Consider the following 14,673-nt stretch of genomic DNA (forward strand, 5'->3'; position numbering starts at 1 on the left):
CCTATGGGGCAGTTCTACTCTGCCCTATAGGGTCACTATGAGTCGGAATCGACTGAACGGCACTGAGTTTGGTTTTTTGTTTTTGGTCTCCTTTACTAGCTGTAAACCCTTTGAGACTCTTTGGAAAGGAGGTAACTTTTTTAGTGTCTCTTGGCTGCTCCTGGACACCTTCACAGGGGCTCTACATACATTTTTTAATTTTATCCTCATAACACCTCCTCCTGTCCAGTTTTATGGATGAAAATACTGAGGATTAGGACGTCACGTAGCTTGTCTAAGATTATATAGCTAATAAATGACAATGAATAATGATTCTGCTCCTTCAAAACCCAAGATCATCCTACTCTTGTACCAAGCCAGGCAGCACCAGGGGAGGACAAAGGAGAGGAAGTAATATGAACAAAACATGAAAACCTGAAACAATCCGATACGTTTGCAAAGTTGTAAGTAGTTTAGTCTGATTGGAACAAAGGGAACGTAGAGACCTGGTAGATGAGGCTGAAGAGAGAGTTGAGGGCTAGACCCTGGAGGGCTTTGAAAATAGTAACGTATTTGCCAACCTTTATAGAATTATGGTGTTGGCAAAGAACATTGAATATACCACGGACTCCCAGAAGAACAAAAAAGTCTGTCTTGGAAGAAGTACAGCCAGAATGCTCCTTGGAAGCAAGGATGGCAAGAGTTTGTCTCACAGACTTTGGACATGTTATCAGGAGGGACCAGTCCCTGGAGAAGGACATAATGTAAAGGGTCAGCGAAAAAGAGGAAGACCCTCAGGGAGATGCACTGACCCAGTGGCTGCAACAATGGGCTCAACTATAGCAATGATTGTGGGGATGGCGCAGGAGTGGGCAGTGTTTCGTTCTGCCGTACACAGGGTCACCATGAGTTGGAACTGACTCTGCGGCACCTAACACACACACATAGAAGACCTGGCACAGATGCTGTATGACATTATCCCTGTTTAGTCGTTAACATTTGTCCAGTCCTGCCCTCTGTATCCTGAGCACTTTGGCAGTCACGACTTACCACATATGGCAAACTGGTGGCAGCTCTGAAGTGGAATGATGTGTTGAAGCAGAAGTCAAACGCTTACGCTGTCACATTATCAGATGACAGCTTTGGCACCACTTGTTCTCCTCTCCAGTTTGTTTTCACCTAGGTAGCAGCACTAGTCTGGGATAGACCTGCCTCCTAGAAGAGAGATGGAACAGAACAGGTACTCCCAAGAACAAGGGGAGAGGAAGGGGCTAGACTCTTTCCAGACTCATTAATCACGTAAGTTACTCCCCACCACCACCCGACAGCATGAGTGATGAGGGCAGGAATATTAAACTAAGAGATGAAGCAGCAAGAAAAGGGAGGTAAACTAACATTCCCCAGCTTTGGTTGGTGAAGGCTTTGGTCTTAACCAGTAAGTCTAGGTCAGGGACATGCCTTTCCTCTTTAGGGGAGAGGTGGTAAGTCAGAATAGTCCTGCCCCCACTCCCAGCCACTGTTCTCAGATAGTCTCTTGGGACCATTGGTGGGCAAAATAGATTTTGTCCACAGAAGATCAGAACAGTACATAAATTGTATGAGCTCCAGGGCTAAAGAAAATTATATCAGCCCTGTCCCCACAACCACCAAATTCAGGAAGTAAGCCTACCTCTAGCCCAAGAGCAGTTATTTCTAGTAAAATCATGTTCCCAGAACACAGAACTCAGTCTTGCCAAAAACTCCTTCGTCTCTGAGGGAAGAAGGATAGTCAGAGGACCTCTTGGTTTTACCCTCACCAAGATGCCAGTTAGTCCATGCCAGTGTGCAGAATCCATGACTCGGAGGCTTGCACCAGATGTGGAAAAACTGCCCAGCAGGAGATTGAATTTGGAACACTGCCTCTACCATGTACGGCCGTCTCTTTTAGAGATTAGTATTTGAAACATTACTACCTTTTGCATTAGGGATTCATAGTGGCGGCAGCCCATTACCAACTCTTATGTGAGCTTCCTCCCCCTTTCTCCTGCTATCTCTTCCTCTTTCCTCCCTTCCTTACTGGTAATGAGGTAGAATCAGAGCCCCCTTAGTTTCCGTTTCCCATTGGAATTGCCTGTCTAGCCTAGCACAAACCCTTTAAACGTAGGACTTCACCGGTTTTGCAGTGCACGTGCTGTTTGAAATTCAGCTGCCTTGCAGTTTACTTGCAGCAAATAATTGTCCCTCTCTCTATAGGCTGCGAGGCCTGTATGAAGAGAGGCTCTTTTCCCTGAAGTCTAATCTTGGCCGTAGCAGTGCCTGCTTAGGAAAAGCTGTTCCTGCATAATTCAAGGTCAAGCAGCAGCCTTCTGTAGGATGAAGCCACTCAAGTCTGCTAATGCCCTGTAACCTTTGCTGAGGCCAGCACAGCTGGCATTTGCGTGTTAGGCCAGAGTGGCCCACGCATGCCCAGGCCATCTGCACAGCTGATGTTTAACCACACTTTTAATACTGCCACCACCTGTGACTTGTTTCTTTCCTCAGAGCTGAAAGCCCCCAAGCCTTTGTTGAAGCTTATGTGCCTGGTGCATGCAGCCTTGTCTCCATACAAACAGCCACTTACCTGAAGACAGAGTTGCCATAACTACAGTCACTTCTTGTTGTTAGGTGCTATCAAGTCAGTTCTGACTCCTAGCGACCCTGTGTACAATAGAACGAGACACTGCCTGGTCCTGTGCCATCTTCACAATCGTTGCTAGGCTTGAGCCTGTTTGTTGCAGCCACTGTGTTAATCCATCTCCTTGAGAGTTTTCCTTTTTCACTGACCCTTCACTTTACCAAGCATGATACCTTTCTCCAGGGACTGGTCCCTCCTGGTAACATGTCCAAAGTACATGAGACAAAGTCTCACCGTGCTTCCTTCTAAGAAGCATTCCGGCTGTCCAGATTTGTCCGTTCTTCTGGCAGTCCATGGTGTATTCAGTATTCTCCACCAACACCATAATTCAAAGGCATCGATTCTTCTTCACTCTTCTTTTCCTGTGGGCCTATGATTTATAAGCCTCTAGCTCAACCTTGGTAGTTAAAAGCTAGGGCACAACTGTAAAAATTCATGTGGCCTAATGTAAACCTCTGCAAACTGCTAAGGTCAGAACACTTTGCTCCCTCACTAAAGTCCAAGGCCCAAAGTCCTGTCCCCAATAGATGCTGCAAATATTCCTCCTGTATTTTACGCTCTCAGATTTTCTGTTTTTCAAAATTACAGACCCATGCAGCATGTCTTAGGGTCTTGGAAAGGTTCAATAAATAGCACTCGTCTCTAGCCTGAGTTCTGTACCAAATGAGAAATAAAGCAAGAGTGTGAGAGTCCATTGCATCACCGCAGTTACTAATAAAGCTGTATTGGAGAATGTGTCTTTTATCTACAGGCAAGTGAACTTCTGAACACCGAATCTCAGAATTCTACAAACTTAACCTCTTTTGGACTCACAGCAGCCCTATGCACAAGTGACCCTAATGTCTTAGATGTACAACTAGAATGCTCCTTAGAAGCGAGGATGGCAAGAGACTATGTCTCAGATACTTGGGGCATGTTGTCAGGAAGGGTCAGTCCCTGGAGAAGGACGTCATACCAAGTGGGGGCAGTCAGTGAAAAAGAGAAAGACCCTTAACTAGATGGATTGACACAGTGGCTGCAACAGTGGGCTCAAACATAGCAACAATTTGTGAGGCTGGCACAGGACCAGGCAAGGTTTCATTCTGTTGTGCATAGGGGCGCTATGAGTCAGAACCAATTCGAGGGCACCTAACAACACAACAACAGCCTGTTATGTCACAGGTAGTTATGTGGTCCTTCCCCTGCCATGTTTCTGAATGCCAGAGGAGGAGAATGCTTGCTCCCTGGGGGCAGCTGGCTTCCAAAATGAAGAGAGGACCTTATTTCTCCTTAGAACTCATCTGTTTAGAAAGATCCTGTACCTCTGGAGTGGAAGTATATGACTTTGGAAGAGGGGCCAGGAGTGAAACTGCAGGAGAGGAGAAGCAGTGTTCTTTTATATAGCACATTGAAGTGGAAATGACATAGCGACGATTGGAAATATGAGACAAAAGGGAGAATGAGAATTCAGAATAAAAGATGCTTTGTGAGTTGGCCATCAGTGTGTACTTATTGAGCACCTAGTATGTACAAATATCAGTTTATCCTCAGAATAATTATTATCCCCAACTTTCTGTAGGGAAACTGAGAGTAAGACAAATTAAGTAACTTTCTCAAGGCCTCACAACATATAAGCACTCAGATCTGTACATCTCCAGTTACAGCTACAAGTCCCTCCAGGTTCCCGTCTCTGCTCCTTCCCCTTGCCCCTTTCAGCCTAGCAATAGTAAGGTCCCCACTGTGGCTGTCTGCTGGGTGATTCAGTATCCTTTATTATGCTTCCCTTAATTGTTTCTATTCCAACATGTTGGAAAATAGAAGATTGAGGAAGTAGAGAAGGTGTGGGACTTGAATTGGGCTTTGAAGACTGGGTAGGATTTTGAGAGGAGATGATGGATTTAAGAAGTGCCTGTAAGGGCAACAGCCTTGGTTAAAGCTTTGATTGAGGGTGGGGAGTGGAGGAGGACAGATGACCGTGGATGTTTTGATACCCTTTCTTTGCTCACCCTCCCTCCCTCCCTTCCTCCCCACAGCAGATGAGGAAATGGAAGTACCTTCTTGGCTTCAGTTCTTGTGGCTGGTTACTGGGAGCCTTCCCAGTAATGCCAGGCCACCCAAACTGCTGCAGTCATTAAGGGATTTCTTTGCACAAGAAAAAGGATACTTACCAAGCATTTTAGCTTTTATATTTTGTAGCTAGTGCTCTTTTTAAAGTATTTGAAAAGTTTTAAAATAATCTTACCTGTATTATAGTGGAGATTTGCCTTGCATCTATTTGAACAATTATCCCTTAGCAATTACATGTTTAGTGAGTTAATTTAAATGTTGTTAAATCTTTAGTGGTTTCCTTTGGGTACATTTTAATTCATAAAATTTTAACAAACTTCTGCTTTAATCATTTTATTTTTAGAAATAAAAATAATTTCATTGTCTTATTCTGTAAACTTGTTCTCATGTAAAAGGAAGCTGATATTTAGTTTATTGAGCGAATTTTCTTAAAATAAAAAAGTAGGATCAGTCGTTTTGGGTGCATCTTAATTCATGCTATAAAATACCAAGAATATTGAACATAGACTATAAACCCACACACCCGACCAATCCCAGTATCCTAGCCTAATACCCAGGCAGTTTGACCTAGCAACTGGTCGACTGCTTTCTTTGCTTGGGTCCTTTCTTACAGGTCAGTGTCTGCTGTATAAGTTGTTAAATATTTTATATATTACCTCTGCCAAAAGCCAAATAAAATGGAGGAAAAAAATCTAGAGCTATTTAATATCCTAGTAAGCCTTTCCCTACCATCCTCCTTCCCCATGGTGGGGGAAATTCCTCCCCTCTCCCTCCTCCTCTCTTACCTAAGATGTGTGTATGTATATGTGCATGTAAACATACACACAGATCTGCATGCACGCACACACTGCTAAGTTGCTTCTTAAGGGAACTGTTTTACAGTCTCCTTAGCCTCAGTGAATAGAATTTCAATCTAAAGCTTTGAAAAAACAAATTTTTGCATGGAATTCCTTATACATGTTTTCTCTTCTTATCTCTTTGAGGCAGTATTTGTGTGTTTCTGCGGAGTTTTGCACAGAGTCTGTTCCCATGCAAACCAATGAGGGAGAAATATCGGAAGAAAGCAGCTCCAAGGTCAGTAAATTGCTAAAGGTGCAAATAATTTGAGTAGAAATGAAGCAGCAGAGGCAGTGAATGAGTAGAGTGAGTTTGTTTAGGTGAGTCTGAAAGTTAGCGTGATTTAAATTAGAGCCTAGCTTAAGATTGAGGAGATTTTTTTTTTCTTCTCAGTACACATTTTTGTTATTCTGTATGACAGATTTAAAACAAATTTTATTGAACTCACAGAGAATGTTATGATTCATTTTTGAGAAGACTAGCACGATATTTTTTGAAATTATATATGCATCTTATAAAAATTGGAAGTACATAAGGTAAAAAGTAGAAGCGTCTCCTTTATTCCTGGTGCACAGAGGCAGTTGCTGATAATGTTTTAGACATTATTCTTTCGTAAATTGTTAAATGGTAATTTGTTCCGTCTGGTTTTTCAAGCTAAAACCTATATATAAATAGCTGTCTGTGTGTTTATCTGTATCTCCATGGATATCTGGCTCCACGTCCTGAATTTCCATGGCCCTTACTCTACCCTCTCTGTGGGACCTTCGGTAGCACCTTCTCTTCCCTCTTTCTCCATTCAAAACTGTCTGGAGTTCTTGCTGGGAGTTGCTGTGCGAAGCAGTTCCAGCACCCACAACATTATCTGCTGTCCTGAAGCCACCTGAGGGCCTTTGTTGCTGCCACTGCTATCAGTGCTTTTGGTGGGAGCCCTTACTCCTTCAGCAGAGCAGAAGTGGAGAGGTGTCAGAAGGTCACCGGGTTCCCATCAGGCCAGTCATCACTGCTTGCTGGCTTCATGTTAAGCTTGAGCTAGTATCCAAGAAGCCACACCCTCCCCAGCTCTGTACTTTGTGAGCTAGGCTTCAGAGCAGCAGGCTTGTGTCCTCAGGCTTAGGGTCCGTCATGGAAACTGCCCTTTCTCTACAGGCTTGTGAGCTAGCCCATGGGTGCAGGGACGGATACTGTTCTGTCCTCTTGGTTTGGTTTTTTCCCATCCAATCAGATATCTTCCTTCTGTAGCCAAAGCAGAAGCCCATAGCCTGTTCAGGAGACTGATTTAGATCCTGAGTCTCACGTAGGGTTGGTCAGAACCTGTAAGATGCACAAACACACACATACTCTAGGAATCCCCCCCCCCAAAACAAACACAGAGACACATACCCAGGCCACCCAAGGTACAAACACACACGCCCACACGCAGGATACCCATGCCCCTCAGGATTTCTGACATACATCCTAATTTATTCAATAATGATGAAATAGAATCTTAAAGGCTAGATTCTTATATCCTCTGGCTAGTAAATTCTTCCCCTGGAAAGCTATGATTGGCAGATTGCTTGGCAAGCATGTAATTAGGCCAATATAAAATAATTTATTATGACATAAACTCAGTTTCCACCTTCTTTCGGGATTTTGCAATTACTGAGCAGTATCAGTTTTAGAAGCAATTATATGAAAGAGTAAAAGAGCATTCCTTTTATACTTGGAGTAAGTAGACGCTTCTGTTTTGAGAAATTAGATTATATAACTTCAACTTTGTCAATCTTGGTTTAATTAAAGTTTTTATGTTTTTTTCGTTCTTATGTTTCTCTTTCTTTAAAGCCTTATTGTATTTGGAATGATTTGATCTTAATGCAGGATAATTGTTATAGTTAGTACTATGGCTGCATAATTTGTGGATGCCTGCTAACAGAAATGGAGTCCTGGTGCTGCAGTGGTTAAGAGCTCAGTTGCTAACCAAAGGTCCGCAGTTGTAATCCACCAGCCACACCTTGGAAGCCCTATGGCCCTTTGTTGTTCTGTAGGGTCCCTATGAGTCTGAACTGACTCAGCAGCAACTGATTTGGTTTTTCTTGGTATTAACAGAAATGAGTCAGGAAAGGCAGCTGGTTTTGAGGAAAGTAAGAATTTTCTATAAGACATAATGATTTTGACGTAATTTCATTCATTTTTTAGTATAAATAATTCTTGAGTTACCTGTTATGTACTAGACTCAGGGATTATAACAATGAACCAGAGAAGACATGGTCCCTACCCTCTCAAGGGTGGGTTACATTTTAGCGGGAGATAACAAAATAAATAAACATAAATGAATTCAGTGATTACAGATTATGGTAAATACGATAAAGAAAGTAAAATAAAGTAATGTAATATAGGGCAACTGGGAAGACAAGCATAGGTTAACCAAGGGAGGTCTCTTTGAAAAGGTAACATTTTATTTTTTTATTGTGCTTTAAGTGAAAGTTTACAGTTCATGTTAGTTTCTCATACAAAAATTTTATACACATTGTTATGTGACCCTAGTTGCTCTCCCCGTGATGTGATGGTATACTCTTCCTTTCTACCCCAGATTTCCTGTGTCCATTCAACCAGCTCCTGTCCCCCTCTGCCTTCTCATCGCTCCTCCAGACAGGAGCTGCTCATTTAGTCTCGTGTTTCTATCTACTTGAGCTAAGAAGCACACTCTTTACAAGTATCATTTTATGTCTTATAGTCCGGTCTAATCTTTGTCTGAAGAGTTGGCTTTGGAAATGGTTTCAGTTCTGGGCTAACAGAGAGTCTGGGGTCCATGTCTTCTGGGGTCCCTCCAGTCTCAGTCAGACCATTAAGTCTGATCTTTTTGCTAGAATTTGAGTTCTGTATCCCACTTTTCTCCTGCCCTGTCAGGGACTCTCTGTTTTGTTCCCTGACAAGGAGGTCATTGGTGGTAGCCGGGCACCATCTAGTTCTTTTGGTCTCAGGCTGATGGAGTCTGGTTTACGTGGCCCTTTTTTTTTTGTCTCTTGGGCTGATATTTTCCTTAACTTTTTGGTATTCTTCATTCTCCTTTGCTCCAGGTGGATTGGGACCAATTGATGCATCTTAGATGGCTGCTCGCTACCTTTTAAGACCCCAGACACCACTCACCAAAGTGGGATGTAGAACATTTTCTTAATAAACTTTGTTATGCCAATTGACCTAGATGTCCCCTGAAACCATGGTCCCCAGACCCCCCACCCCTGTTATTCTGTCCCTAGAAGTGTTTGGTTGTATTCAGGAAACTTCTTAGCTTTTGGTTTAGTCCAGTTGTGCTTTGTTCCCCTAGATTCTGTGTTGTCCTTCCCTTCACCTAAGATAATTCTTATCTAATATCTAGTTGGCGAATACCCCTCTCCCTCCCTCCCTACCCTCGTAACCCACAAAGAATGTTTTCTTCTGTGTTTAAACCCTTTCTTGAGTTCTTGTAATAGTGGTCTCATACAATATTTGTCTTTTTGCGACTAATTTCACTCAGCTTAATGCCTTCCAGATTCATTCATGTTATGAGATGTTTTGCAGATTCACTGTTTTCTTTATCATTGTATAGTATTCCATTGTACGGATATACCATGATTTGTTTATTCATTCATCCATCATTTTGCTATTGTGAACAGTGCCTCAGTGAACATGGGTGTGCATGTATCTATTCCTGTGACAGCTCTTATTTCTCTAGGATATATTCCAAGGGGTGGGATTGCTGAATTGTATGGTACTTCTATTTCTAGCTTTTTTAAAAAAAAAAGGAAGCGCCAAATCGATTTTCAAAGTGGTTGTATCATTTTACATTCCCACGGGCAATATATAAGTGTTCCAGTCTCTCCACAACCTCTCCAACATTTATTATTTTGTGTTTTTTGGATTAATGCTAGCCTCGTTAGGGTGAGATGGAATCTCATGGAAGTTTTGATTTGCATTTCTCTAATGGCTAATGATCGTGAGCATTTCCTCATGTATCTGGTAGCTGCCTGAATGTCTTTGGTGAAGTGCCAATCCATATCCTTTGCTCATATTTGTTGAGGTATTTGTCTTTTTGTAGTTGAACTTTTGCAGTTATCTTGTAGATTTTAGAGATTAGACCCTAATTGCATATGTTGTAGCCAAAAATTTTTTCCCAGTCTGTAGGTTGTCTTTTTACTGTTTTGGTGAAGTCTTTGGATGAGCATAAAGGTTTGATTTTTAGGAGCTCGCAGTTATCTAGTTTCTCTTCTGGTGTTTGTGGATTGTTAGTAATGTTTTGTATACTATTTATGTCATATATTAGGGCTCCTAGCATCTGTATTTTTTTCTTCCATAATCTTTATCATTTTAGATTTTATATTTAGGTCTTTGGTCCATTTTGAGTTTGCGTGGTGTGAGGTATGGGTCTTGTTTTATTTATTTATTTTTTTGCAGATGGATATCCAGTTATGCCAGCACCATTTGTTAAAGAGACTGTCTTTTCCCCATTTAACTGACTTCGGGCCTCTGTCAAATATCAGTGGCTTAAAGGTAGATGAATTTACGTCTGGATTTTCAATTCTGTTTCTTTGGTCTATGAGCCTGTTGTACCAAGTACCAGGCTGTTTTGACTACTGTGGAGGTATAATAGGTTCTAAAATCAGGTAGTGTGAGGCTTCCCACTTGTTCTTCTTCTGTAATACTTTACTTATCCAGGGCCTCTTTCCCTTTTCATATGAACTTGATGATTTGTTTCTCCACCTCATTAAAAAATGTTGAAATTTGGACAGGGATTGCATTGTATCTGCAGATCGCTTTGGGTAGACATTTTCACAATGTTTAGTCTTCCTATCCATGAGCAAAGCATGTTTTTCCACTTTCATAGGTCTCTTTTGGTTTCTTGAAGTAGTGTCTTGTAGTTTTCTTTGTATAGGCTTCTAAGTCTTCGGTTAGATTTTTTACTAAGTATTTTATCTTCTTGGGGGCTATTGTAAATGGTATTGATTTGGTGATTTCCTCTTCGATGCTCTTTTTGTTGGTGTAGAGGAATCCAACTGATTTATGTATGTTTATCTTGTATCTTGATACTCTGCTGAACTCTTCTATTAGTTACAGTAGTTTTCTGTGGATTCATTGGGGTTTTCTGTGTATAAGATCATGTCACCTGCAAATAGAGATACTTTTGCTTCTTCCTTACCAATTTGGATGCCCCTTACTTCTTTTTCTAGCCTAATTACCCTGGCTAGGACCTCCAGCACAGTGTTAAATAAGAGTGGTGATAAAGGGCATCCTTGTCTGGTTCCCATTCTCAGGGGGATTGCTTTCAGACTTTCTCCATGTAGGATGATGGTGGCTGTTGGCTTTATATAAATGCCCTTTATTATGTTCAGGAATTTTCCTTCTATTCTTATTTTGCTGAGAGTTTTTATCATGAATGCATGTTGGACTTTGTCAAATGCCTTTTCCGCGTTAATTGATTAGATCATTTGGTTCTTTTGTTTTATCTATCTGATGCATTACATTGACTGTTTTTCTAATGTTGAACCATCCCTGCATAACTGGTATGAATCCCACTTGGTCATGGTGAATTATTTTTGAATATGTTGTTGAATTCTATTGGCTAGAGTTTTGTTGACGATTTTGTATCTGTGTTCATGAGGGTTATTGGTCTGTAATTTTCCTTTTTTTGTGGTGTCGTTACTTGGTTTTGGTATCAGGGTTATGCTGGTTTCATAGAATGAGTTTGGGAGTTTTCCATCCTTTTCTATGCTCTGAAACACCTTTAGTAGTAGTGGTGTTAACGCTTTTCTGAAAGCACGGTAGAATTCTCCAGTGAAACTGTCAGGGCCAGGGATTTTTTTTTGTTGTTGTTGGGAGTTTTTAAATTACCTTTTCAATCTCTTCTTTTATTACAGGCTTATTTAGTTATTCTACCACTGTGTTAGTTTAGGTAGGTAGTGTGTTTCCAGAAATTTGTCCATTTCTTCTAAGTTTTCAAATTTGTTAGAGTATAATTTTTCATAGTATTCTGTTATGATTCTTTTAATTTCAGTTGGGTCTGTTGTGATATCACCCATTTCATCTCTTACTCGGGTTATTTGCTTCCTTTCCTATTTTTTCTTTTGTGAGATTCGCCAGTGGTTTATTGATTTTTTTGATCTTTTCAAAGAGCCAGCTTTTGGCCTTGTTAACTCTTTCAGTTGTTTTTCTGTTCTCTATGTCATTTAATTCTGCTCTAATTTTTATTATTTGCTTTCTTATAGTGGATGAGGGTTTCTTTTATTGTTCTCTTTCTGTTTGTTCAAATTGTACGGCTAATTCTTTCATTTTGGCCCTTCTTTTTGGATGTGTGCATTTATTGCTATAAATTGGCCTCTGAGCACTGCTTTTGCTGTGTCCCAAAGGTTCTGGTAGGATGTATTTTCATTCTCATTTGATGCTGTGGATTTCTTTATTCCATCCTTAATTTCTACTATAACCCAGTAGTGTTTGAGCAAGGTGTTGTTCAGTTGCCATGTGTTTGATTTTTTTCCCTAGCTCTGTCTATTATTGATTTTTCCTTTTATGGCTTTATGGTCAGAAAGATGCTTTGTAATACTTCAGTGCTTTGGATTCTGTTCAGGCTTGCTTTATGGACTAATATGTGGTCTGTTCTGGAGAATGTTCCATGTGTGCTGGAAAAGAAAGTATACTTGGCTGCTGTGGAGTGGAGTATTCCGTATGTCTGTGAGATCAAGTTGGCTGGTTGTGGGATCTTCTGTGTCTTTATTGAGCTTTCTGGATGTTCTGTCCTGAACTGAAAGTGGTGTGTTGAAGTTTCCTACTATTTTTTTGGAGCTGTCTGTCTCACTTTTCAGTGCTGTTAGAGTTTGTTTTATGTGTTTTGGAACCCTGTCATTGGGTGAGTAAATGTTTATTACGGTTATGTCTTCCTCGTATATTGACCCTTTAATCTTTACATAGTGTCCTTTCTTATCCTTTGTGATGGGTTTTACTTTAAAGTATATTTTTTCAGAGATTAATATTGCCACTCCTGCTCTTGATTATTGTTTGCTTGACATATTTTTTTTCCATCCTTTGAGTTTTAGTTTGTGTCTTTAAGTCTAAGGTGTGTTTCTTATAGGCAGCATATACAGGGATTGTATTTTTTTATCCATTTTTCCCATGTCTTTTTATTGGTACATTTAGTACATTTACATTCGTCATAATTATGGATACATATTTTTTTTATGAGTTTAGTGCTGTGATTTTGATGTATCTTTTGTGTGTGTGTTGTTGACAGTTTCTTTGTTCCACTTAATTTTCTGTGCTGAGTCGTTTTTCTGTATTTTCTTTTCATCCTTCTCATTGTTATTGATTTTGTATTTGCTGAGTCTTTATGTTTTTCTTGTTTTTGATTTTGATGTGTAGGATTGTTAGTTTCCTCTATGGCTACCTTAATATCTACCTCTGTTTTTCTAAGTTTAAACCCATCTTTTATTTCTTGATACCGCCTTGCGTTCCTCTCCATATGGAAGATCTGTGACTACGTTATCTAGTCTCTCTTTTTTGTGTTGATGTTGTTGTCTTTACACGTTGATGTCCCTGTTTCCTGTTTTCAGTGTTGTAACTTTGATTTGTTTGTGACTTTCCTGTCTGAGTTGGTACCTGATTGTCCTGTCTTGGGTTGTTGTCTGATGTTACTGATTTTCTAACTGGAGGACTCTCTAGTATTTCTTGTAATTTTGGTTTGGTTTTTAGAAATTCCCTAAACTTCTTTTTATCTGGAAATTCCCTAATTTCGCCATTCCACTTGAGAGACAGTTTTGCTGGATATGTAATCCTTGGCTGGTGCAACGTTTTTCCTTCAAGGCTTTATATATGTCGTCTCATTGCCTTCTTGCCTGCATGGTTTCTCCTGAGTAGTTTGAGCTTAGCCTTATTGACTCTCCTTTGTAGATGACTTTTTGTTTATCCCTGGTTGCTCTTAAAATTCTCCCTTGATCTTTCGTTTTGGCAAGTTTGATTATAATATGTCTCGGTGACCTTCTTTTCCAATCTGCCTTGTGTGGGGTTCGATGAGCTTCTTGAATAGGTATCTTCTCATCTTTCATGATATAAGGGAAGTTTTCTGCCAAGAAATCTTCAGTTCCCTCTGTATTCTCTGTTATCCCCCTCCCTCCCCCCTCCCCTGCCCTGTTCTGGTACTCCAATCACTTGTAGTTTATTCCTCTTGATAGAGTCCCACATAATTCTTAAAGCTTATTGATTTTTTAAATTCTTTTATCTGATTTTCCCTCAGTTAGTTGTTATGAAGTGCTTAATCTTCAATCTCACTAATTTTCACTTCCATTGCTTCGGTTCTGCTCCTGTGACTTTCTATTGAACTAATTCTGAAATCTTATTGTTAATCTTTTGGGTTTCAGTTTGCTGTCTCTCTCTGGATTATTGCAGCCTGTTAAATTTGTCATTATGGTCTGGAATAGTCTTCTAAAGATCCTCTATTGCTTCGTCTGTGCGTTACTTGGCTTGTTCTCTGTTTTGCCTGATTTCCTTCCAGATCTCTTGAAGAGCTCTGTGTATTTTAATCTTTTAAATTCTACTGCCAGTAATTCCAAGAAGTTCTCTTACTCTGGAAGGTTTCTCAATTCTTTGTTTTGGGAGCTTGCTGAAGCTATCATGGTCTGCCTCTTTCTGTGATTTGTTACTGACTGTTGAGTCCAAGCCATCAATATGTTATTATATTTATGTATTTTATGTTTGCTTACTATGTCCTACTTTCTTTTTTTGTTTTGTTTTGATATGCCCAAATAGGCTGCTCGGATGACCTAGTTTGATTATTGGAGCCTTTGACGCTCTAGTGTCCTGTCACTAGATGGTTAGATCTGTTACTAGGTATGTGAGCCCAGGAGTCCATGTATGGATTCCGCTCAGGTATCCAGATAGTTGGTCTCTGAGTGCGTGTTGCAGGCTCTCACCTACAGTCTGAGACGGGCAGGGTTGATTGGAGTAGGCACAGGCATCTGGCTGTAGTAGGGGGTCATGTGCTGAGTAAGGCGTGGGACTGACAGCTGCGCCTGAGTATCTGGGAGGAAAGTGTGTCCCTGTTTCCTAGAGCACATAAGTGGATGGGTTTTGCAGCCAGACTATGGGTACTCAATGCTATTGGCTGTAAGGACTGGGAGGCACCACTTATTCTTGGACCCCTGTTCCTGGTGGCTAGT

At 40.6% G+C, this 14,673-nt stretch overlaps 1 protein-coding gene across 6 annotated transcripts in view; it reads left to right on the forward strand.

Annotated features, from left to right (window-relative positions):
- TNRC6B (trinucleotide repeat containing adaptor 6B) overlaps nucleotides 1-14,673 on the forward strand; it is a 296,019-nt gene that overhangs the window by 94,601 nt on the left and 186,745 nt on the right. For 4 of the 6 annotated variants that reach the window (XM_049885184.1, XM_049885177.1, XM_049885180.1 and 1 more), the window contains one exon: nucleotides 5,662-5,752. The exons of 1 other annotated variant lie outside the window; for it this stretch is intronic. In XM_049885184.1, coding sequence (XP_049741141.1) covers nucleotides 5,662-5,752 — 91 coding nt within the window. The remainder of the gene's footprint in view (nucleotides 1-5,661; nucleotides 5,753-14,673) is intronic. One more of the 6 variants, XM_049885178.1, reaches the window with a different exon arrangement.

The sequence above is a fragment of the Elephas maximus genome, chromosome 4 (assembly GCF_024166365.1).
Source record: "Elephas maximus indicus isolate mEleMax1 chromosome 4, mEleMax1 primary haplotype, whole genome shotgun sequence".
Classification (NCBI taxonomy): domain Eukaryota; kingdom Metazoa; phylum Chordata; class Mammalia; order Proboscidea; family Elephantidae; genus Elephas; species Elephas maximus.